Genomic DNA, 26426 nt, shown 5'->3' with positions numbered 1-26426 from the left:
ATGTTTACATACAGGAGGGTTAATGGTTTCACAGCAGGATTACACCTGGAAAGGGGGTTCAGAATTTACAATGCAGCCAATGTGACCAACTGTATAAGAGATTACATTTCATAGATCTGTGCACTGTGTGCTGTATTAATATGTATCATATGTAGTAATTCTAATTTAAATTAGTAATAACACTTACAAATGCTATACACTTATTATTATTATTATTATTATTATTATTATTATTATTATTATTATTATTATTATTATTACTGTTATTGTGAGTTTCAACATTTTACTATGTGGGGGTCTTTAGTTCCAGCATTCCCATCCTAGACCATCCAAGTGAACCGCATTTCGTAAGTCAGACCTACAAATTCACTACTCAAACCTGCAGAACCGCAACAGTCGTTGTACAAACCACAAAATAAAACTTGTAAGAGCAGCATTCCAGCTGATGAAACCTGGGACCTGTGCACCCTGAAAATGACCTTGTAACAAACCTTACTATAATGAAACAGGAGACCTGGAACATGAGCCCACCATCCCGTCCATGATAAAATACATTGTGAAGCTAAGAATAAGTTATTCTGAGGGCAGGGGTTAGACACCCTTCCAGATAATACACCTGGCATCTCTGCTGAGCGGTTTCAAACAGTGTGCAATAAATCAGCCTCTTCACACACGCGTGGCTTCTAATTCTAGATACACCCCCCCCCCCCCCCCAAAAAAAAAACAAAATGCATTTTTTAAAAAATCACTTACTTTGTATTACAGTCACTTTTGCATTATTAATGAATTCCAAAATAATTATTTTAACATTCAAAATGAATGCACGGTGTACAAAATACAGCTTCAATGAATTTTAATTTAAAAAATAAAAATCATCCATCCCTTTCTACTGTATTTCCTGAAATTATTGTTCATGCAAAAAAGAATCTACTTTGAATCCAAACCTATTTTGAATTACGAATCCTTCATGCAAATATAACATGTTTGATTCATTCAAAAACACATACAGACAAGACAAAGCACAACGATTAGAATTTCAGTTCATTCATATCTAAAGAATTCATTAGGATATTGACTATAGAGGTCCTGTACATCACAGTATTCTGTATTTTAAAAAGATTATATTTCACATGGCACCAACTCTTAAAACTTCAAGAAATGCATTTATTTCATTTTATATTTTAGGTGACATACATACATGCACCAATAATGCAATGATTATTAGTACAACCATAATGCAATCAAATACTACTACTACTACTAATAATAATAATAATAATAATAATAATAATAATAATAATAATAATAATAATAATAATATAATAAATCTTTTCACATTTAATTCATTCTATTCTTAAAGCATTTTAATATTTAAGACTAAGATCTGCAATACCCATGTGATGTTTAGGCTATCAGAAAGAACAAACGTTAAAGGCACTTGCTTCTGAACTCATATACTAGGATCAGTTATGTCCCCTTGCATTCATGAGCTGCACTATTTAACTTCAGATATGCAGCACACCACCGGAATGGAGCTGCCAGCAGCAGTCAGTGGAACAGTGAACGGCACAGGCTGTTCAATAAACTGGCACATGTTTCAGGCAGCCACTGATTTCTGGTTCTGTATGTCTAAGATTCTACCACAGCACTGCCTGTTCGTTCATTGTGAACCCTGCTTACCTGTCGCCAATCGGGGAACAGAAGATTAGCCAGGTCTGAACATTCAGACACTTTCATGTGGGCTTAAGTTCCCCATCAATGGTATTCTCGGTCATGTGACCCGGCGGCTCTGCTGATTGGTCAGCTGAGTTAAGAATAGCTGCTCAGAATGTTCATTGTCTCGTGTTAGAATTTAGAATCACACCCATAATGCAGGTCAGAAGCATGGTTCTGGCTATATGGGTTTTGTACCTGATGAAAACAGTAACCTGGCATTCCTGTAACACTTGTTGTGTTTGGTGTATTATTCTCTCACACTGTGCTCCAATATGTTTACTGATCTGACAGACTTGGTATGGGGTTTGATTGGCAGCTGCTTCTGTTTCCAGGCTGTTTATATATGCATCTAATAGAGATACAATATTTATTAGTGTTGCATTACAGTACATACTACAGTACTGTGGTTTTCACTCCAATCTACTACAGTATTATCGGCCCATGGAGTATATATATATATATATATATATATATATATATATAATATACTATCATACAATGTTTTCTGCTCCTTATTTATTACTGCATTTCCTGTATAATTTAAGAATATTGTCTAACAATTTACTTCAGTATTTTTTCTGTTTAATTTACATTATTTACTGCCATGCTTTCTTCTGCTCTACATTATTTGCTGCAGTATTTCTGGCAATCCACAATATGTATTAACATTTTTTCTACACAATGTACTACAGTATTATCACAATCTAAAACAGTAATTCTGCACAATCCACTAGTTTTTTTTTCTTCTCATAAGTTAAATGAATTACTAGTTTACAGCATAATATATGATAGTATTTATGCACAATGTATTCATGTATTTCCAAACAATCTACTAAAGTATGTCTCCACGATTTACTGCAGTATTTTCACACACTAATACAATACTTTCTGCACAATTTACGATTACTGCAATGGAAAATACTGTAGTAATGTATGCAAAAGGCACTAGTAAGTAAAGCACTTAGTGATGCAGTACATTTAATTTGTATGTAAATACTGCAGCAGAAGGTGTGAAAACACTCGTAAAGCATGACAACTGTGTAGAAAATAAGCAGAGAGTGCAAAATGCAGTAATAAATTGTCCAGAAAACAATGGAATAAATTATTGAAAAAAGTGCAGAAAACACAGCTATGAATGTAAATTGTACAAAAATACTGTAGAAATCCCTGCAGTAAATTGCTGTGAAAATATTGCTGTAATTTGTAAAGAAAACACTTAAATAAATTGTTCAGGAAATACTGTTGCAAATGCTGCATAAAACACAGTAAAGAATAACAGAACATATTCTGTAGATTGTGCAGAGAATACTGTAGTGTGCATAGATAATTGTAAATAATGCAAATTGTGCAGAATACACTAACAATTAATTCCCAAATACTGCTGTAAATAATACATTATTTATTTATTTAGTAGATGCAGACCACACAGCCTCCTAATAAATTATTTGTAACATCATTTGTAAGTAATGTAAATTGAGCTGAAAATAATGTTCTAAAAAGCTCTTTAGAATATCCTGTACATAATATACACTGTACCAGAAATACTGCAATTACTTGCCATGTATATTGCGCAGAAAACACTTCATAAATAATGTAAATTGTGTAGAAAATACTGCAGTGGCTACTTGGAAACATACTGTTGTAAATTGTAAAGAAAATACCAGTAAATCATGTAAACTGTGTAGAAAATATTGTGATAAATTACACAAAAAACACTAATCACGTGATATGTGCACAAATATTGCAGCAAATTTTGCAGAAATTAATATAGAAGACTGTATGTGAAAATTCAGTAGTAAACTGTGTTAAAATACTGCAGCAAAATTGGACAGTAAATGTAATAAAATAACGGGGTAGTTTGTGCAGAACACAAGAAAATAATGAAAAACTACGACCAGGTCAACCTTATAAGCCAACTATTAATAATGGTATTTCCATGTGAAAATGTTAAATCTGCCTGTCTTTAATATACTGTACCCCTAAGTGCCCCTAATTACACCCCGTTGCACTGTAATAATCTAGTACTTTCTCAGATAACCGTAGTTACAGTGCATTCACCCTCTTATGCACCCACCAGGGGATTATGAGAAGTGTTGATTTGCACATGACTGCAGACCTTATACATGTAAGCAACATTGTTTGTTACAAAGGAACACGGAATGGATACAGGTAATTAAATCCACATGGATTAACAGGGCTAAATTCGAAATGAATGACTTCAGAACTCAGTGGAAGTGCAGAAGATATCCAAGTGTTATTCCGATGGGATTCAGCTGCAATTCATTATGAAATTGCGGCCACTATTTTAAGGCTTTCCCAATGTGTGTAAAGTATCACCCTTATTTATATAAACAATTGAAACACCTTGCATAGATACATCTACCTCCTTAATGCATACCCATTGCAGAACAAATAAACACACAAACACACTCTTCTTGAACACAATCTATTTATTGTGGTGGCTGTTTTCACGATACATTGTTTAAACAAATATGTTGCATGAAGCTATCCTCTACACTACAAATACCCACAGTGTTTACAAAAATGGCAGCATTTGCAGATGATACAAAGACAAAGGATTGCATAGTTTTCACCCCTATACAATTCTTCGAGTGTAGCTGTGTTTTTATATGTAACCTAAAAACAGAAGTACAAATTAAAAAAAAAAAAAAAAAAAAAAAAAATTTCATTTCAAAAAACAACAACTCCACTTTAAGCATCTTTCAACTCGATCTTTCTGTTTCTCTTTCCTCGTCTAGGCACAGGTTTGAATGACAACAGGCAGTGCTGAACACATCATATCCCCACTGCCACACTAATGTAGTCCCTGGATTAACTTCTGATCCAGTTGAGGCCTTGCCCATACAAATGTTCACTGCCAAGAATCACTAGGGCCACCATTCAAAAAACAGCTGTTTTACGCAAACCAGTTTTTAATCGTGTTTATCTACATTTTTTATTTGTTTCATAGTTAAAATGTGACGCTATAGAGCTTGGCCATTGGAACAACCCAAGTGATCCTCAAATTGACATTAAAATTTGCAAACCTGCAAATCTGTACAACCCGCAAAATAAGACTTACATGTAAGATTACTGTTTGGGCAACTACATTTTTTGTTATCATTCTCATGGGTTCTTAATTCAAGTTGCAAATTACATAATTTAAAATTAACCAAAGTTGTTGTTTTCTTTTTCTTTTATTGAGTCAAAATGTAAATTGAATCATTTAGGTCAGATTAATTAGTGTCCAAAAGTTTCTTGAGGAAGAGTATTCCGGTAGATTTTTGCAATATAATTTTGTAGTTTCATTGATTACATGACTTTAAATAAAAGATCTAAATTATGTTCACATAGTTAAAAAAATGCATGTCTCAATCCTAAGATTCTAGGTGATGCAAACTTTTGGCCACATCTGTACAATCCATTTGCAATCTCTCTCTCTCTCTCTCTCTCTCTCTCTCTCTCTCTCTCTCTCTCTCTCTCTCTCTCTCTCTCTCTCTGTCCCCTCCAATATTGCCGTCCTTGATTACAAGCATACTTTCCAAAGATGACACTGATGGCTTGTTACCTCAGAAAGCATTGCAAAGTGCCTCCCATTTGATTGCATTTATTTTTACAGTGTTTTCTCAAGTACAATGTGTCAGCGCTGCTTTCAAGTACAATGTGTCAGCGCTGCTTTGGTGTTTCATGTAAAAGCAGACGCCTGTGTGTGGTGAGTGTGGTCACTGCATTCACTGCAGCTTTTTTTTTTTTTTTTTTTTTCAACATAGACTTTTTTTTTTAGAGCAGGGTTTAAATCTAATCTTTCATTGCCTGCTATGAATAACAGTCGGCATTGTATTCTTATAATGCGTGTCTTACAATACTTGCCATGAAAGTTGAGGGACAATGGCATGGCAGATGGACTGTTTGAGTATGTCCGTGTACGCAAAACAGATTCTGATAAAGTAGGGCTATATATATATATATCTAAGATTAAAATCCATATATTATATATAATATATATATATATTAAAATTACAAATTAGGGTGGGGCCCACCCACCTGCACCCCCCTCGATAGCTTCAGGTATGTATCTTTGTTACAACAAAACGTGACATCTCAAATAACAAGCTGTGAAATAGACTATAATGTAAATGTTTATTACTAGATATATGTCATTACATATATTGGAGCGTTCTACTGCCAATAAAAAGTGCTGTATAAACTAAAACTCTTAAAGCAATGTGTGCACGGATGTTGAAACCACTAACCACCTCTTATAACGTCCTCTAAGCTTTACCACTGTAATCAGTACCACGATCGGCTTACAATATTCCAATTGCGGCATTTTAATTTGCTAGAAAGATAAACTTGCTATATTAAAAGTGAAAAAGGAGGATGTTATTCTCAACTGCAGAAAGGAACAATGAACAATCTCCGTTTTCAACAGGGAATCGGATCAGCATCCAAACGTGTCTCTGCAGTCACACAAACGGAAAAGCACGTCGCACGTTTTTCCTTTCTGCAGTTCATAAAATGAAATAAAATACAAACAATAAAAAAAAAGATTTTATATCGCTATAAACGTTTTACATTTCACAGCATATTTTTCTAAATTAAGTAAAAAGTTTCTTGTGCAAAGGCTGTATACTTTAAACATGACTGTATAAAACTGTGGCCTTTTTGTGCTAATATCTTTTTGTGTTCTTTTTTCCTGGGCTATTGCAAAATCTTTCTTTTTTTTTGGTATTAAAGTATAAATAGAAAAAAAAGGACAGTCAAGCGCTTTGACGTATGTTTCTTCCATTCTCCTCAAGCATCTTAGGGTTGGTGTCCCGTTCCTGCAAAAACAGAGAAATGTCAATGACCTGCAAAACATGCTAACCTTAACGTTCAAACGCTGTTGATACATGTAGAAGGTCTGAATTCAGGGGACTGTGAGAAGTGTCAATTAATTAATGCATGTATGCATGCGATCGGCATAATGCAGTACAAAGGAAAACAGAATGAACACTGGTAATTAAATCCATATGAATTAACAGGGCGGAATTCAAAATGAATGACTTCAGAACTCAGAGGAAGTGCCGAAGATATTCAGGTGTTATTCCTGTGGGATTCAGCTGGAATTAATTTTGAATGTGCTGTTTAAAGTGATATCAAAGTGAGAGAGACTCTCAATCTTTTTTTACACTTTGCTATGCTTTTACTATGGGAAACTTGTATAAGGGGTTAGTTTACCATGCTTTCAAGGCGCTTTATTACACTTTGCTGTGTTTTTACTTTATAAGGGCACTGGCTAGTTGGAGACCCCCCAGATTCATGCCATTAGTGTCCTGAGCTGGAATAGACCTCCAGTCTCCAGGGGCTAGCGAATTAGGCCCTTTATTAAAGCAGCAAGGGGGGCCACTTTAACAATGCGTTAATCGAAACGGGATCTCTGCGTCACTTGAGGTCGGAGCAGCAGAGTAGCTGAAATGTCCGCTCGCTTCTCCACATCTCCTATCCTGGCAGTCAACGCTCTCCAGTTATCATGCCTGCGATGTGCTGTTAATCCTCCTCAGCACGGGGTTATAATGTGACAATGCAACAGCTGTCTGGCTGTGATTGGGCATTTCAGGATTTGAAGGGAGGTTTTATGCATTACCCCGACACGGCTGGCATCTCACAGGCACAGCAGGTTATGTAAAGTATTGACCCTGATACATGGTTATAAATAGAGAGCGGTGTGCCAGTGACATTTAAAAAAGCCATACCCAAAAAGAAGAACGAACGGCAGAGATTGATGGTCGATGGCAGTGTGGAAATCACAGGTGTGAGACACACGCACTGGCCATCAATCACTGCAGGACGGCCAGGAGGGGCCAGTCTGTCCTTAAACAAGTGTGGCATTTTCATATAACTCTATAACTGGATTTCAACTCATAAAAGAAGACACAAATATGACCTGACCGGGGGTGTTGGAGGCCACAGCTGCCCTGCTGCATGAATTATTCCTGCCTCCAACCCAGCGTTTTAAAATAGCCCCCCCTCCCCCCTCCCATGAGCTTGCCTTCCTGCTGAGGCCTAGGTTTTCCACACTGTGTGCTCTCACTCACCGTTGGTAACTGACTTGTTCCTCCCTCCAGCTGTTACCTGCAAAGACACAGACATGAGAGAGAATTTGTTTTTATTTTAAAGTGGTGGTTTAAAGTTTGTTTTTATGGAAGGTATCCCGCACTGTGGCTGACGATCCAGTAACAGTTTGACGAATATCAAATTGCATTTATTTATTAAATACAAATTCTGACAACTGTGGCGCTACAATAATGAAAGAGTTGTGTGTGTGTGGGGAGGGTGTGGTGATAATACAATTCACAATGTAGGACACACAGCTGAAGGAACCTGGTTTCAGGAGACTAGGTTTCAGGATACTGCATGGCACACCGGGGGAGACTTTAGGTTTAATAGAACAAAGCTGCCTCCAACTAGGTCTCCCGGAACCAGGTTTCAAGCCACTGTTCCTGAAAAAGTGGCTTTGTGTTCCCTCAGCTTAAGGAAATAAGGATTCTGTAAACTTCAAAGGGTCACAAAAACAGCCAGTTGAGTGCCAGAATGGGGGGTAGGGGTGGGAGGGATAATACAATTTGATGTCAAAATAATATTCTACACAGGTGCAGCATTGAGTCCATTTGTCTTTCACTCGTAACACTATTAGATTCAAGGCATTGTCAGTCTAATTATGGGTCTGTTCACAGACTGGGCAGTTTCATGTACAGCAGTGTACAAATGTATTGCAACACCCCATTGCTTCTGTAATTTTGATTTGCTGTGTAATTAAAAATCTAGTGTAATTAGTGTAATTTAATGGACTTTAATAGGCCACATATACAATTAATTTAAAACAGTAAGAGAAAAGGAACACATAGCCACCAATGGTACAATGCATGAGACTTCTAGGAAGTTGTGGTCTTTCACACATGCGTGCCTATTGTTTCTATATCACTGATCACTGATTGAAAATTGAAATTTTCATGCAGGTAGGTATATAAAGGATATAAATGACAATTTTTTAATAAATTTGCACACTGCTGTCACAGAAGTGAATATACAATGTGAGAGCCTGTGTTACTGCTGTGCCAATAACTGGGTCATGTGATGAAAGTGGAGGTTTAACAGATGTCAGACTGTTTACCATGAACACAAAGCATTCAGGCAGTTCCCCTAAGTTTCACTATCCATAGCTTCCTATGCGTTATATTATAGTGCTGTAACATTCCCTTCTGCACTTGAGAAGGGATTCTGCAGTGCATAACCACAATATATGTTTATTAGCCCTTACCAGTACACTTCTGAAATATGCCTTATAAATATCTACATAGACTGTTCAGATTTACCCCATGAGAGACATAAAAAACTGGGGGCCCACTCCCGGATTATTATTAGAACTTAATTCAGTTCTTTCTAAACCCCCTGGATAATAATGTAGGGTCCAGCCTGATATGAACCAGACAAAATCAGCAGCAATCACAGAGTAATCAATGAGTTCATTACTTTGAATTCTCTGTTAATTATGACAAGGTTAAGGTTAGGTTTAAAGAAATACCATGCAGTGATACACAGGTAGTTGATGCCCAGTTAAAAAGAAAATAAATAAAAAGCATGACCATTTTTACTTTTTGCAGAACTGTAGTTGTTAATTCAGTTTATTCATCTGGTCAGGAACGGCCAAATGCTTCTTTCTTTTTTTGTTTTGCTTTTCAAGGTTCTTTGCTTTGGACAGTTAAACCAATATCTGGACATTGAAACTTAAGGTAATCATTCATAAACAGTGCACAGTGCTTCGATTGGGATGTTGTCAGATTATATTTCATTCCAACCCATGCAGCATTCTTAGAGTGATGACATGACTGCATGTGCACTAGGACAGTTTGACACAGTTCAGGCTTTTCAACTCCCCCCCAGTGCATTCTGGTACATTTGACCTGTCTCTTGTTTCTTTTAAGAGAAGCAGGACTACACTTACCAGAATGCACTGCGATGGCAGTTAACAAGCCTGAGCTGTCCCAACCTGTTCCTAAGGGAACAGGAATCCATTGGCAATATTTACCTGTTCTGCACATCATGAGAAAGAGATGAAGCCAACTAGCTAAGAGAAATCTTTAAACAGAAAAAACAAACAAACAAACAAAATGCATTGTTATTTAGTGACTTGGGGGAATCATGACACACCAGAGTTCATTTCACATGTGCGCTCCCCTGCTTGCATTCCTTCTTAACTGAACTTTCTTATTGATTCTGCATTTCAATGGCTTCTTATTGTGATCTTGGTGTTTTATCTATCGTATTCACTTCTTGTTTTTTTCCCCCAATTGTTTTATTTAGATGTTTTACTGTTATTGTTATGGATATTACTATTATAATTGTTATTTTTATAATTAATACTTTTTAATACTGCATACTTTTGTTCTGTTTTAATCCACATGTAAAGCGCTTTGAGATGAAAGGCACTACATACAGTAACTAAAATACATTGAAATGTAAATTACTATACTGCTGTATATACACGCTCCCCCTCGCTATATCGGCCCTCGCTATACTGCGGATTTTGGTATATCAAGGTCCTGGAGTTGGCTCCCTATTTTTACTGTTTAACTGCGTATGCCTTAATTGCAATATACATAGGCACTTAGAATTACTGTTAATTTTATTTCGTACTGCCTATTTGTTTTTCTATGGGTCTCCTGCTATATCGCGGCCCTTGATATATAGCGGATTTAAATTGGACCTCGACACCCGCAATATATATCGAGTGGGTGGTGTGTGTGTGTGTGTGTGTGTGTGTGCGCGCAGAGCGGCCTGGCACTGAGGCTGCCTGTGAAAGTATGAGTTTCAATTTGCGTTTACCTTGGCAGGGGTGGTTGATTTATCTGGGGAGGAAGCTTTGTTTTCCCATAGGCTGCGCTTATTGGTTACATCTCCAGGTTTCAGATCCTACAAGAGGAACAACAGAAAGAGATGACAAAGACTTCAGCACTGGTGTCTGTGTTGCTTGGCCATACAGTTGCAGAATATTATACAGCTGGGCTAACGTGAAGAAGCCAGTCACAGTGGTGGGTATCCTTATAATAATGTTTTGGTACTGAATGTGTAGGTCTTGGCAATAAAAACTCTTTGCTAGAATTGTTTCATGATACTGCATTACTTATACAATACTATAGACTGCTCAGGAACTTTCACCCAATCAGAGAGCACGTTTCACCTTCTGGCGGTCACCTGCTTTACAAAATCATACCTGAGGCACCTCTCGGAATCCCATTCAACTGCAGAGTCTGTTCAAAATGGTGACATCACAATGGACCGCATACCTCAGCCACTTAACGGTATTCTCTTCCTCAGCCTTTTCCCTCTTTTCAATGAAATTGGCAATGGACTAAATAAAGGCTGGTAATGACTACAAAACAATATAGCTGGATTTGTAACTTGTGTATTACTAATAAAGCTGTATTTTAATAGTTATAGGACTGTGAGTCTGTGTGTGGGTTACAGAACCCTCACAGCGCTCAAACAGACCTTTCAGCCTCAGTCCGATCGCTTCTACTCCTGCTGATATTCCATCATGCACAGTCGTTCTCTGTCCTCTAACCCTATATCAGCACCGTCCCTAATAACAAAAGGGTTTCACTGTAACACATGTCTTACTGTAACTGAACTGTCAAAAAAATAAGTAAAAGGCCAGTTTGATTTGGTTTTCAGTTTGAATTCCAGAAAGTCGGGGTCACTGCACCTTGAGGGAAGCAGGCCGTAATCAGCTCTGTTCAGGACCCAGTCCAGCACGAAAGAGACAGAACTGCAGCAAAGAGCATGAAGGAAAGAGGGGCCTGGCTCTGCAGGAAGACAGGGGTGCAAGAATGACCATCGGAAAGAAGGAAAGGGATCAGCTAGTGGAAAGAGAGAGAAACACGCATGAGATTAGCAGAGGAAAGATGGCAGGAGAGGCAGACAGCTGGTGAAAATAGGTACACTCTTTAAGCAGTCTAAGTACTCTAAGCACCCTTTAAGGAATAATATCTGATACCATGCGAAATTTTAAAAAGTGCTCTGTTTGCATGCCTTACTTGCAGAGAGGTTTGCACTTCCTGGTTAATTTCACCAAGACAGTAAAAGCCTCCCCATCCATTCAACTTTTCCTTTCCCATCACTAAGCAACCAGCTGCTTCCCCTTAGGTGTCTGGCCAAAGTCTGTCCTTCCACTCCTTGTCTTTGGTCCAACCCTGTTCTAAATTGTTTACTTGAACCAATTAAACCTGCACCAGGCCCTGAAGTAGTTCATCATCTCATTTTACCTGTTAAACCTGGAGTGGAATGGCCCTCCAGGACCGGGATTGGACACCCCTGGTCTAGACACAACTTTAACAATCAAAGGTGTATAGAATTATTAAAAAACATTCAACATTTCAGGTCTTTATCAATGTTTAAATGTCTATTTCCAGATGATAGGTATGTGACTAACTCACATTAAGATCAACCAAAGGAAACAAGATCTATCACACTGTCTCACCAAATTCAAAGCATAAAGCAACAGAAAATACAACTGTGGGCAAGCTGATTTGAAACTAATGTGCATTTTTTTAGACTTTTCCAGAACTTCGGTTTTCCACCCCTAACACAGGGGCCATATTACACAATTTAAAATCATGTATAGAGTGGTGTTTCTTCCGGGGTTAGCTACCTGAAGCTTGAGCTGTAATCTCAGAAGAGATTTGCAGATTAGATTCATGTTAGGTAGGATTTCCTACCTAAAGTTAGGATTTCCTAACAAACATTAGGATAAGATGAAACACACAGGCAATTGTAGACACGACTGACTTCGTAAACAGTTGTGCAATACGACCCCAGGACTCCTCAGCACTGGAGGGAGCGAGCCGGTGAGAAGCTGCAGGTTGAGAACCACCCTTACCGCTGGCTTGCCTCCTGCCATTTTGCTCTCCGGAGTCTTGTTCAGCCAATCATTAATGCGACTGGCCACCCCGACCTTCAGGCCAGCTGTCTCCTGGAGCAAGGAGCAGAGAATGAAGTGGTTAGAGCTCAGCACAGCTCAGCTAGGAATGCAGTCTATCATACCCCTTCCTAAACACTATTGCAATAGAGGGCACAGAGGTAGTTTGTTTTGTATTAGAGGTATTAATGTTTTATTACTCACCCCTGTGATACAGCACAGAACTGCTAGTGCGTGAGAAAGTATGACGAGTTTAAAAGCTTTGATAGCATTAATTTAAAATGGAGGGGCAGTGGAAATATTGCTAGTGCTAAGAACAGGTAAGAAAATGCATTGCTTACATTCATTTGAAATGGAGCCAGGGATTATTTCGATTTTGCTAACACTTTGAACGTTGCTTTAAATAGGGGCCGGTGATAATGTTGCTAGTGATAATAAGCCTTGTTTAAAGAGGGTGCTCTGGTACCCCAGTGCTGTCTTACCTTGTTGGGGGCTCCAGGGCTCCCGGGGGAGTTGAAGACGTTCCCTTTCTCCCACATGCTCTTGATGTTGCGGACCCCGTCCCCCACCACAGACAGGTCGGACGCACCCGGCTTGGGGGGCTTGATCTCCTTGTTGGTCTGGTGAAAGAGAGCAGCATGCAGACATCAGGTCTCGCGGTCAGCAGGGGACAGACACAGCAAACAGGAGTCAGCAGGGGTCACTGCAGACTCTGTTCTGTAAAGCAGGCAGGGGAGTGCAGTGTGGGTCTTACCAGCACAGCGCAGGTGTACTGTCAGCGCTAGTCTTACCTGCACAGCGCAGGTGTACTGTCAGCGCTAGTCTTACCTGCACAGCGCAGGTGTACTGTCAGCGCTAGTCTTACCTGCACAGCAGAGGTGTACAGCTCCAGCTTGTTGTCAATCTTGGAGACCTGGAGAGTCGGGTGCGAGCTCTTAACACTGCTGCCAAAGTCACAGAAACAGAGGGTCAGTATCATCCAGAGAGTTTGAACAGTGGGGTTAAACAGAATACTAATTCACTAGCCTGTGTCTCATGTCTAAGTCTGGTTACTCAAGTGAAATAACTGTGCTGGTCTCAACCTGGTGTAGAATAGAATTATTCACAAGAATGCAGCTTGTGTCCAGAGGACTTCATAATGCTTGTTAAACAAAGTATTTTCAAAGTACAAACATGAATGGTGAATAGTACAGCTGTGGCCAAAAGCTCCATCTATAGAATGAATTAATTTTGTCGAATGAAACATGCTTAATGTTGTTATGTTAAAATATTAAATTACATATCGCTTTGTAGTTTTCCATATGGAAAAAATGAAAAATGTAACATTTGGAAATTTAACATGAAATACTGTACTACTATTATGGCTTCCGATAGACTTTTGCGATATTGTAGTGTCTACATGATAAAAAATAAAAGATCTAAATGATTTTCATATATATATATATATATATATATATATATATATATATATATATATATATATATATATATATATATATATATATATATATTAATCAATCCTCTCATTCCTAAAATTCTAGGTGATGCTAAACTGGCTGTAGCTGTAACCTGATTTTAAAAAGCAGTAGAGCAGGATGACTAACTTACCTTTTCTGGGCTGATTTGTTCAAAAACTCTGCCCTCTCGCGCCACTAGCGGTTAATTTGTCATTACGTATACTTATATAACTAATAATTATTATAAAGATTATAATAATAGTAAATTTACAACGTAACTGTCTCTCGTGACAGACGTACATGGCATGTGTGTGTTTTACACAAAATAAACCCAGTGCGTCACGGTGAGTGATTTTTTATTAAATTTTTTAAAAAGTTGGTATAACAACTTGAGGACGACCTAGGATCCTAAGAGGACGATATATCTCGACAAACGACAAAAAAACTTAAAAGTCATAACATAAATTTTATATTATCATATATATATATATATATATATATCTATATATATATCTATATATGTTGTGTTATCACACACACACACACACACACACACACACACACACACACACAGAGTCATATTTATATTTGACTTTAGTATTTAACCCTTTTAGACACAGAGTATTCAGTTAAAGTAGTTTTGTACTATAAATGATTCAACATTTTGAAAAAATATAAAAATCGTAACAGACATTTTAAATTTAACGTTTGCCGTTTATTTTTTAGTTTAAAAAATTAAAAACATATTTGAAGATTTATTTTCGTAATCAATGTTTGTCATCGATATGGATTCTAATAACATTCCAGGTTTTCCATTCTGCTTCATTCCCCATACAGGTTCTTAAGCAACAGTCTGTGTGTCAGATTAATCTCTTAATAAAACCTGCTACACCTTACACTACTACACAAAATAAAATAAAAACGAGGTGTTGTTACTACCATTATTCCATGATGCATTGAACTGAACCTGCTTAAATAAACCAACACTAAAAGTTAAACTCAATGAAGAATAACTATACATATACATATACAACAATCACGTCCCGCAGTGACCCTGTGAGGACACTAGATGGCAGCTGTGCTGCAGTTTTGAACGAGTGGCCTGTTTCAGACCTGCAGAGAGCTTGGATACCAAATATAGAGAGTCTGTTAGCTAAACAGGACTCACACAATATATCTGCAGCCCGTTAGTCTGTACAGATAAATAGTGAGTTGATTGATATTAAGCGGGTTCTATTTACTAGGCAGAATAACGAATGGTACTGAGTGCCAGGGGCAGCTGCCAGTCATTAGTGCTTAAGCAGTAATGTCCATCGATGAATGCTCTACAGTGTGGTAGTTGACAGGTACAGGACTGGTTGGTTTTGTCGGTGTAAAGTATTGAACGTCTGGTTTCTGTGGATAATAAAATCTCAGAAAATCTCAGACCATGTGTGTCTTTGTTTAGTATCTGCTGTCCCAAACTCAAACTTTCATGGTTTGAGTTTGATTCCCAGGTGATTCACTGTCTGATAGAAGCCCACTAGAGCTGCCAAGGTTTTGGGAATCTTACAACACAACGTAAGACATTGAGGGCCATATTTTCAAAGCGTTTACTCCAGTCTTTAATTTACTCCTGTTTTTTGAAAGAGGTAAAGCGCCAGTTAATTTTTCAAAACTAGAACCAAACAGCTAAGTTATACATTTCAGGTTCTTTAAAGTGTCTCAAGGTGTTTTGTTTATCATTTTGTAACATTAACATGATTTTGTTCCACAGGAGTTAATTAAAGACTGAAGGAGACGATTTACAGACCTCCCAAGTGACCCCCACTGACAAATATTGACATTAAAACCTGCAGACCCGCAGTAATCATGGTACAATCGGCAAAATAAAACACATGTAAGATCACTGTTTGGGTGGAGCAAAAAAAACTGAAGTTTGTCATTATCGACAAATGATTGAATGTACACTCCATTCATTGATGTGTACTTAATAGTCTGAACAAGCATTCCAGTTTTTTTATTATTATTACCAGGAAAGCCTTACACTCTAAAACTATTTAGCATAACATATCTTTGGCTGTGGGAACCAGTGGAAAATATTTATGATAGACGAAGGTCAGATCATTGCTTCAAAACGGTCCTGAAAGAAAACGTCAGCCGTCGCGGAAGTAATGGGATTCTTTAAATAGCGCTCACAGGAAATGCCCGAGTTCCAAGCCCTTTTTTTTCCTTTGCCATATTTGACCATGATCTCTCCCTACAGTCCCTGCGTGTTTGTGTTTTTTATGCAGCGCTTGGATCCAGCACAGCTCCACTGCTGGATGCTTTGGCTTCCGTCTCTGTTCTACTGCACTCACAATGGAAGAACAGGGTATTCAACCTCTTAATTGAGCGTTTGTTCAAATGGTTTCTTCTTAAAACAGATTTGAGAGCGACTCAAGTATCACAAGGAAGAAACTGACAATTTGGACAACCTGTCAGTACATTTTAAACCCTATTTCGTGCACCTCATTTCAAAACTAAAGAAAGCTACCATAATGTGTTTTTGAGTGACAAGTATGTCCCTTGTACTTTAATGTGTACGGTTGTATTATTCTACTCTAGCAAAAAAAAAAAAAAAGGTTTCCATAGTAAAAGGCACAGCAATAAGTGTAATAAAGTATAGTGAAGCACGGTAAAGTTTCACATAGTAAAAGCATAGCAATGCTAAAGCATAGGAAAGCATTGTAAAGAACAGACAGGTACAGTAAAGGTAAACTATGTCAAATGTATAGTATAACCATGGGAAAAGCCTAGGGGAAACTGCAAAAATACTGCGATAAACTTTTACAAGGCCTGCAAGTAACTACCAATGTTTGGATGGAAGAATTCTGTTGGGACAGGTACGTTTTAAGGAACAAGGAATGTAACAAACTAGACTGTCAACAGCCTGCAGTAAGATGGGCAGAGGTCTAAATTATGGACACTGACACTGGGGAATAGTTTTAAGGAGAAACTGAAGAGGACTTTGGGACACCGCATTTTTAAAAAAGCAGAACTTTCATGCAAATGCTCAGATAACCCATTGAAACAAGCACTGTCAGTACCAAGTTTCAACACAACATATATAAAGGACCGGTAATAATGCCATTAATGCAAATAAGAAAACAGACATGCAAACACACACTACAGGGCTGTACTGTTCCAATAGCCTCAAGAGAACACAATTACCCACAGCAGTCTGTACCTAACACCTGCAATAAACATGCAGATCAACAGATAAGTCAAGCCACTGCATCTGAAAAACACCATGCACAATACATACAGTGAACAGCACGACAAAGTAAATCTGTGGAAAAGATCAAGAACACAAGAGACATGTTAATCTGCTGTTAAAACTGCCCTGCTTAATGGTGTTTCAATCAATCCCTGTCCGTGCCGTGCTTCTCATGAGAACAAGCAACACTGTCACAGCCCCTTTTCACTGATTAAAAGATCTTTTGCTTTTATTTTTGTTACAGTTTGGGATATGCAGATATATCAGAAATAACTAAAAGATGTATTTTTTTTCACAGTTATCATGGATTTCACGATTTCCCTGAAATGTACCCATTGTCGAGTAATATGCAGTTTCCTGTGAATTTCCATTTCTGAAAGATTATTATTATTATTATTATTATTATTATTATTATTATTATTATTATTTATTTAGCACACGCCTTACAGAGACTAGGATGTGTGAACTATACATCAGCTGCAGAGTCACTTAAAACAACGTCTCACCCAAAAGACGAAGCACAAGGAGGTAAAGAGGCTTGCTTGCTCAGGGTCACATAGTGAGTCAGTGAGTGAGCAGGGATTTTAACCGAGGACCTTCTGGTTGCAAGCCCTTTTCTTTAACCAAATAAATACAACAAATGTTTGCCTTACTATGACCTGTTACGCTGCATTTAGAAAACTGGCAGCCGGTTTAGTTTGCTTTCAGTAAATGATTGAGCACACTGCATAGAGCTGCACGATTTAAGGAAAAGACATCAGCTGCATCAAAGAGTGGAACCATTTGTATTTGTATTTTGATGGACATAAAAAAATGTAATATTCTATAATTTAGCATTCACTGTTTTTCAGGTAAACATTTAAATATTTAGGAATGTTTGTTGTATAATAACTCTAGAGTAAATTATCAAATTGTCAACGCTATTTTTTTCTGCTTTAAAAAATATTATATTTAACTGTGAAATACCTTGAAATACCTATTTTTAGACTGTGAAATGCAGAGAAATAAGCAATTATACCATTTTGCCCTAACAATAACACTATATATACTGCTGCATCCTGGTACCTTTGCTGTAGGTCACAAGGTCAGTTTACCACTGAATTTGACGCACTGCTTGTAAAGCCAAGAGTAGGGCTGTAGTTTCTTCATAGTAAATAATAACAGGCATTTCCAGATATTTCATGATTAAACACTCTAAAATATTTATTAAAGCAGAAAAAAATACTGGTGTTACATTCAAAATCACATTTCTCTAGCAATATTATACAAGAAGTGTTACTAAATATTTTAATGCTTACCTGAAAAACAGTAAATGCTAAACTGTAGAATATTTGTTGTTGTTTATTTTAATGTATAAAATACACTGTCCCTGGCATACAGAGAAACAGAGACACCCCCCCACCTTCCCCGAGCAGCTCTCACCTTCAGTGAAGACCCCCGGGGGCTGACACATTTGAACGGCTTCTTGCCCTCCCCGTCAGGGGAAACCTCCTCGGTAATTTTCTGTCTCTTCTCAGCTGCCTCTGCCCGTCTCCTCTCAATCTCCTCCTTCATCCTCCTCTTCTCCTCCTGAGAGAGAGGCACAGGGGAGAGAGGTGAGAGAGAGAGGAAAGAGAGAGGGGAGAGGGATAGAGATGGGGAGAGAAGACGACAGAGTGAGAAAGAGGGATGGGGATAAAGGGAAAGAGGGAGAGAGGGATTAGGGAGAGGAAGAAAGACAGAGAGGGAGGGGGGAGAGAGAGAGGAAGACAGACAGGAACAGAGAGGGGAGGGGGACAGAGAAAGGGAGAGAGAGCTCTCACTACTTTATCAGCTGCTAAAAGCTCATTTTCCAGATCTACTGCACTCCTGTTCTGTTTAAACAAAGCTGCTCAATATTTCTACATACATATATGTCAAGTAATTCCTAAGGGAGACTAGTCTTAAATAGCAGATGCTCTGTGCCGTTCTTACTAAATGAATCACATCTAATACCTCTGAATACCATTCTGTAGAAGTATTATTTCAGAATTGTTGTTGGTTGCTCTTTTTTTTTTCTTATAACAATTTAGAGAACGCAGCTTTGGAATTTCCCCTGATTCTAATCATTTTCTTCCTAGTTATTCTCATTGGCCACATCAGATGTATAATGAAGTCCAGTGGCACTCCACAGGAACCCCAGCTGCTCTCTATGAAACCCCCTGCCATACTTCTGATCTCCTCCTTTCCCCTGCGCCCTTACCTCCTCCCTGGCTTTCTTGTTGGATTCCTCCTGCTTCCGGAGCTGCTCCTCCTCCTCCAGCACCTTCCTCCTCTCCTCCCTCTTTCTCTTCAGCTCCTCCAGCTCCTGCTCTGCTTCCTGCTGCTTCAGCCTCATCCTGTGGAACTCCTCGCTCTCCACCTCGTCCCGCCGCCGACGCAGCTCCTCCAGCTTGCGCTCCGCCTCCTGGCGCGCCGCGTCCGAGTCCTGCTCCGAGTCCACGGGATCCGCGTTGGAGCGCAGGCCTCCACGGCTGGGGAGAGAAGGGGACCACAGAGGCATGGCACAGTCAGACAGTCAGCAGCACACACACACACAGGCAGCCAAGACGTATCAGGTAACAGCTCTGCTTACCACATCAACCCTCTTCTATTAAAAATGAATGGACCTTGTTAACCTGGAGCTGTGGCCAATAGTTTTGCATCACCTACAATTTTAGGATTGAGACATCATTTAAAAACAAAAAACTACATGAACATAATGCAGATCTTTTATTTAACATCATGTAATCAAAGACACTACAAAATGATACCACAGAAGTCGCCCGGAAGCCATAATAGTAGCACAGTAAATGTCACATTTTTCAATTTTTATGCAAAACTACAAAGTAGTATTTAATTGAATATATTAACATAACATTATTCAGCAGGTTAATTGTAAATCAGTTAATTGTACAGGGTGATGCAACGCTTTTCGCCATAGCTTAAGATACATGCAAAAATGACATATCGATAACCTAAACATCCAAATACACCCAGACTGAGATCCTTGATTAACAAATGTCCTTTTCAGTTTTCAAGCGGATAAGTGGATCTCTTGATAGATGCAAAGCTCAAGTGTATATATACAGTACTGTGCAAAAGTTTTAGGCAGGTGTGAAAAAATGCCGTAAAGTAAGAATGCTTTCAAAAATAGACATGTTAATAGTTTATATTTATCAATTAAAAAAATGCAAAGTGAGTGAACAGAAGAAAAATCTACATCAAATCAATATTTGGTGTGACCACTCTTTGCCTTCAAAACAGCATCAATTCTTCTAGGTACACTTGCACAAAGTTTTTGAAGGAACTTGGCAGGTAGGTTGGCCCAGACATCCTGAAGTACTAACCACAGTTCTTCTGTGGATTTAGGCAGCCTCAGTTGTTTCTCTCTCTTCATGTAATCCCAGACAGGCTCGATGATGTTGAGATCAGGGCTCTGTGGGGCCATGCCGTCACTTCCAGGACTCCTTGTTCTTCTTTATGCTGAAGATAGTTCTTAATGACTTTGGCTGTATGTTTTGGGTCGTTGTCATGCTGCAGAATAAATTTGGGGCCAGTCAGATGCCTCCCTGATGGTATTGCATGATGGATAAGTATCTGCCTGTACTTCTCAGTATTAAGGAGACCATTAATTCTGACCATTTGCACAAATGCAGCCCCAAGCTTGCAAGGAACCTCCACCATGCTTCACTGTTGCCTGCAGACAATCATTCGTGTACCACTCTCCAACCCTTCGGCGAACAAACTGCCTTCTGCTGCAGCCAAATATTTCAAATTTTGACTCACCAGTCCAGAGCACCTGCTGCCATTTTTCTGCACCCAAATTCCTGTGTTTTCGTGCACAGTTGAGTCGCTTGGCCTTGTTTCCACATCGGAGGTATGGCTTTTTGGCCGCAAGTCTTCCATGAAGGCCACTTCTAACCAGACTTCTCCGGACAGTAGATCGGTGTACCAGGGTCCCACTGTTTTCTGCCAATTCTGAGCTGATGGCATTGCTGGACATCTTCCGATTGCGAAGGGAAGTAAGCATGATGTGTCTTTCATCTGCTGCAGTAAGTTTCCTTGGCCGACCACTGCGTCTATGGTCCTCAACGTTGCCTGTTTCTTTGTGCTTCTTCAAAAGAGCCTGGACAGCACATCTGGAAACCCCTGTCTGCCTTGAAATTTCTGCCTGGGAGAGACCTTGCTGATGCAGTATAACTACCTTGTGTCTTGTTGCTGTGCTCAATCTTGCCATGATGTATGACTTTTGAAAGTAAACTGTCTTCAGCAACCTCACCTTGTTAGCTGAGTTTAGCTGTTCCTCACCCAGTTTTATTCCTCCTACACAGCTGTTTCTGTTTCAGTTAATGATTGTGTTTCAACCTACATATTGAATTGATGATCATTAGCACCTGTTTGGTATAATTGTTTAATCATACACCTGACTATATGCCTACAAAATCCCTAACTTTGTGAAAGTGTATCTAAAAGAATTGATGCTGTTTTGAAGGCAAAGGGTGGTCACACCAAATATGGATTTGATTTAGATTTTTCTTCTGTTCACTCACTTTGCATTTAGTTAATTGATAAATCTAATCTATTAACATGTCTATTTTTGAAAGCATTCTTACTTTACAGCATTTTTTCATACCTGCCCAAAACTTTTGCAAAGTACTGTGTGTGTGTGTATATATATGTGTGTGTATATATATATATATATATATATATATATATATATATATATATATATATATATATATACAGTACTGTGCAAAAGTTTTAGGCAGGTGTGAAAAAATGCTGTAAAGTAAGAATGCTTTCAAAAATAGACATGTTAATAGATTATATTTATCAATTAACTAAATGCAAAGTGAGGGAACAGAAGAAAAATCTAAATCAAATATATATATATATATATATATATATATATATATATATATATATATATATATATATATATATAGTTCTTCTGCTCTTTAGATACGAACTTTACTTTAGATAACTTGAATGACCCCAATAAGTGGTACAAGATGCCTTAACAAGGTTGTATTGAATTAAAAACTGTCCCTCATTATCTGCTATTTCAGAGATGGCGAGCTGAGAACAGCAAAGCACTAATAGACCCCGGTGCTGTGAATCCCCCCCCGAGTCTCTGAGGATAGTAAAGCACTAATAGACCCCGGTGCTGTGAATCCCTCCCAAGTCAATCACAATCCCCACCAGCTACCTGAGGCTCTGCTCGGGTTTCTTCTGCCTGTCAGTGGTGTCTTCATGGAAGTCTCCCCCATTCTGATGCTTGGGCTCTGGGGTTTTGATCACCTCAGCCTCCCTGTTTGTCCTCTCTACACGAATCTGAGCAGAGAAGACACATTGAACAAACACCTCAGCAAGCTGCAGCGGGCTGACTGTAAAGGTTAATAAGCTGAACACAGAACAACACAGAGATAAATGGTCTCCCTGTCTAGAACTGAAGCATTTGCTGTGGTAAATGCCTCTCAAATTCACCAGGCATAAGTTATTGACTTAACAAACACAGGCCAACCCTTGAATTAATCTCTCTCTCTTGATCTTTGTTTAAATGCCTTAAGGTACCCAAGGAATTGAGCAGTAGTTCAAACAGTTTCTTCAAGTATCACAAGAAAGAAACTGACAATCTGAATGACCAGATCCAACCTGTCAGTAAAAATAAAAAAGTTAGCATTATTTTTATTTGCAGGACATATATGTGCCTTGTACCGTAAAGGGTTTAAAAAAAACCCCCTCACATTTCTCTCTTATAAAAAATAAAACAAACCCATTCATACCTCTTCTTCCTTGTAAGATCTTCTTGGCTTTTCTTCGACCACTTCCTGTTGGGTTGAAATAAAAATGGGATTAAAATGGTGCTGCTCGGGACAGAGCGCAGCTCATGTTTGTTTGTGGGTTATTTTCTTGATGTTTTCCGTACCTCCGCTCTCTCGTATGACCGCTTCGGTTTTTCCTCAATCACTTCCTGCCAAACGGAAATAAATCAAACACGTCAGCTGTTGTTATGAAATACTTCAAATGACTTTACCAATGCTCAAAATCAGAAAAATGACTTCAGGAGATGTTAAAAGAGACAACACCATTAACAGCAACACACCTCATCTCTCCTGGAAAATTGTTTTGGCTTCTCCTCGATGACGTCCTGCAATAAATGAACAGACCTGTCAGTCACAGTCACCCCCTTCACTGTTGACACAAAACCAGAGCAATTAGTAATAGGGATGTGCTGATAATCATAACCAAACCCTTTTTTAAATGACTTATTTAAAACCAAATTTTAAAAAATCAGTGTCATGTACTGTAATTCTTGATATGTATTTTTTGGATACAGCTGTAAGTCTCCCTGGGTAATGGCGTCTGCTAAGGAATAAATAATAAGAATAATAATGCATACAAAACGAAAGCCTTTTAATATGTGAAGCTTGTTTTATTTACCCGAGCAATTCACCCTACTGTGCGTCTATGTTCAGAAATAAGGCCTTTTTTTCAAGCTGAAAAACTGCAAAGAATAAAACAGGCCAATCAATCCTAATTCTACCAATGAGGGTGTAAAACAGCAGTGTACCTCCGGAGTCATGTAAGATCGCCTTGGTTTCTCTATTATCACCTCCTCCTGCTTCTCCTCCTCCACTGGTTCCTCTTGCGGTTCCTCTTGCGGTTCCTCTTGCTCCTCCTCCTCCTCCTCCTCCTCCTCTTCCTGGGCTGGCTCTACCTTCTCTTCCTCCTCTTTGTCCCTCCAGGCGTTGCGCTGGTTGGTTTTCTCCTCCTCTTGCTGGTATCGGCCCCTCTCCTCCTCCTCCTCCTTCTCCCGGTTGTTCTCCTTGGGGAGGCTGATGGTGGGGTCAAACTCTTTCTGCCTCTCTAGCGCCTCCTGCAGTCTCTTCTGGCGCCGCTCCTCACGCTTGTCCAGCTTGTCCTGGAGAGCAGAGTCGTCTTCGATTTGGGGGGGAGGGGGGCCCATAGGAGCTCTCTGCTGCTCTTCCTCTGCCACACTAAACAGACAAACACAAACTCGTATCTCAGCAATGATGCAGTACGGGGCAGTGCCACAAGTGGCTGATGTCTTTGTTTAGGGTTTTGTGACCCTGTTACTGGATTAACCCAGAGTAATTCGCTCAATACAACACTTAAGCAGTGTAATACTCATACTTCATTATACAGGCATTTTCTGCATAAGTATCAATTTCGGGGTGTGTCATGTCTCTCATCATTCAAAAACAAAATTCATACATTTGACACACACACTGCTAATAAAATATATCACTGCAAGAGATTGCAACACACAGACATCCTCTATATATTATACCCTAATAAGCAATGTCTTTATCAGTAACTTCCACAAGCTTGCCTTTACATTAAGGACTTAAACAATTCCAATAGAAGAAAAAGAATATACACAGACAAAGCATAGCAACATATAAAATAGGAAGATATTAAACACATTCAACACATTTATTTCTTAACAGCTCCATAGCTGGAGAATTTCAATACAGTGGCTCTTTAGGGTGGGGATTGTATTGGCCATTTTTCCTCGCTCAGACCCCTTACTTAATAGCTACCATGGTATCTCTGAATAGACAATCATCTTGTCTTGAAAAAATATGCTAAATATTTTAATGAGCCAGACATCTCACAAGTAGAACGGTACTGTAAAATGTTCTACTGTTTCTAGGAAAGCAGTACAACTGGGGATGCAGAGTTTGTTGTCAGATAATTTCACTACTACTACTTGCTCACGAAATCTCTTGCTACCCCTGAATAGATCATTGCAGGTACTTTATTTGTTTGCTGAAATAGCTAGTTAAGATAGGTATGCAGCTTTGACAGAGTTACGGTTGTTTCACCGTCTTGTTAAAATTTTTCTTTAATGGTTTTAAAATGTGCAACAAAAAAAAAAATTATATGGTTTGGAAATCGTTAAACAGATCTGAGGTCAACAGGGTGATGTAGTCGGCCAATTAAAGAACGACTACAATACAAAGAGGGGTTAAAGTTCAAAGGTGAAACAAGTGTCGGCAACAAACATATATTATGCCACAGCTGTAAATACAGAATTTGACAATAGTGAAAAAAACTATGTAAGTGTGACATACGGACAGACAAACAGGCGCCTCTCTATTCCCAGATTATGCTGCTCTCAATAACTCATGCTCAAGAATGCTGTATGAAGGATTTATCACAACTGAATAAATACGCAGCATTAGAATATGCTAAAACAGCTCCCATGTTAGACTTCAAAGGATGTGCCTAGCAGTAAAAGCTCAGTGAATCTCACTGCCTGGGCATCTATTCATGCACCAACCGTGCGGCCTTGTATACAGGTTCATTGATGGGTTTTCCTGAATGGTTGAATCCTGCAGTTTTAGCTGCGAGGGTGTTGGCATGACTGCCCCGATTCATTCTGCTAGAATGGGTTTCGATGTGGAAGGAAGGTCAAATTGCAGGGCATGAACTGGGGGAGGACAATCAGTTATCATGAAGGCATGAAGAAGCTGCTGTTCAGTGGCAGCAGACATTATGCAGACACTTGCATTTATATCCATGCTTTCAAATGCTGTAGTTTCAGTTGTGGAAAAAACAGTGTCCTCTCACGAGCTGCAGTGACCTGTACTAAAGACACACAGTGGAACCTCAGAGTCATGAACATTGAACTCACAAAAAGTCCGGTCTACCGAACACCCCACTTTCAACCGTAAGTATGCAACCATACAAGCGCTCCTATAAGTGCCTTGCTGGTCATGAAGAAGGCAAAACTATTGTATCAACAAATATTCCCACACAGCGGTGAGGCAGATTTCAAATCAAGAACAGGCAATTTTAATATGGATTTTATTGGAACAGCTGTTCCCTGTCCAGGAAATGCTGCTTGACTTATATAACATTTGTAATTTTCTCATTAGTATTATTTTTAAACTTTCCTTTCAGCCCTGTCAACTCCCCTCTTCATCGCTTCCTCTAGTCCTTTTGAGCCGAGGGGATTTCCAAAGAGGCAAAACTAAAACATCCTGAGATTACAAAACTTGTGATAAAGAATATCCTTACAGAGAGA

General features: G+C 38.8%; 2 protein-coding genes across 4 annotated transcripts in view; both read right to left on the bottom strand.

Annotated features, from left to right (window-relative positions):
* Positions 1-1763, bottom strand: part of LOC121318554 (troponin T, cardiac muscle-like) — a 28844-nt gene extending 27081 nt beyond the window's left edge. For all 3 annotated transcript variants that reach the window (XM_041255341.1, XM_041255340.1, XM_041255342.1), the window contains exon 1: positions 1681-1763. The gene's annotated coding sequence lies outside the window, so the exon portion shown is untranslated. The remainder of the gene's footprint in view (positions 1-1680) is intronic.
* A 4079-nt stretch (positions 1764-5842) lies between these two features.
* Positions 5843-26426, bottom strand: part of LOC121318553 (non-muscle caldesmon-like) — an 81839-nt gene continuing 61255 nt past the window's right edge. The window contains exons 5-18 of the mRNA XM_041255339.1: positions 23943-24369; positions 23475-23519; positions 23298-23342; positions 23155-23199; positions 22578-22702; positions 19590-19860; positions 18791-18937; positions 14282-14325; positions 13539-13617; positions 13156-13293; positions 12635-12727; positions 10582-10668; positions 7794-7830; positions 5843-6539 (exon numbers count right to left, since the gene is read on the bottom strand). Coding sequence (XP_041111273.1) covers positions 6520-6539; positions 7794-7830; positions 10582-10668; positions 12635-12727; positions 13156-13293; positions 13539-13617; positions 14282-14325; positions 18791-18937; positions 19590-19860; positions 22578-22702; positions 23155-23199; positions 23298-23342; positions 23475-23519; positions 23943-24369 — 1603 coding nt within the window. The 3' untranslated portion in view covers positions 5843-6519. The remainder of the gene's footprint in view (positions 6540-7793; positions 7831-10581; positions 10669-12634; positions 12728-13155; positions 13294-13538; positions 13618-14281; positions 14326-18790; positions 18938-19589; positions 19861-22577; positions 22703-23154; positions 23200-23297; positions 23343-23474; positions 23520-23942; positions 24370-26426) is intronic.

This window comes from Polyodon spathula, chromosome 7, assembly GCF_017654505.1.
Source record: "Polyodon spathula isolate WHYD16114869_AA chromosome 7, ASM1765450v1, whole genome shotgun sequence".
Classification (NCBI taxonomy): Eukaryota; Metazoa; Chordata; class Actinopteri; order Acipenseriformes; family Polyodontidae; genus Polyodon; species Polyodon spathula.
This window is presented reverse-complemented; position numbering and strand designations above follow the sequence as displayed.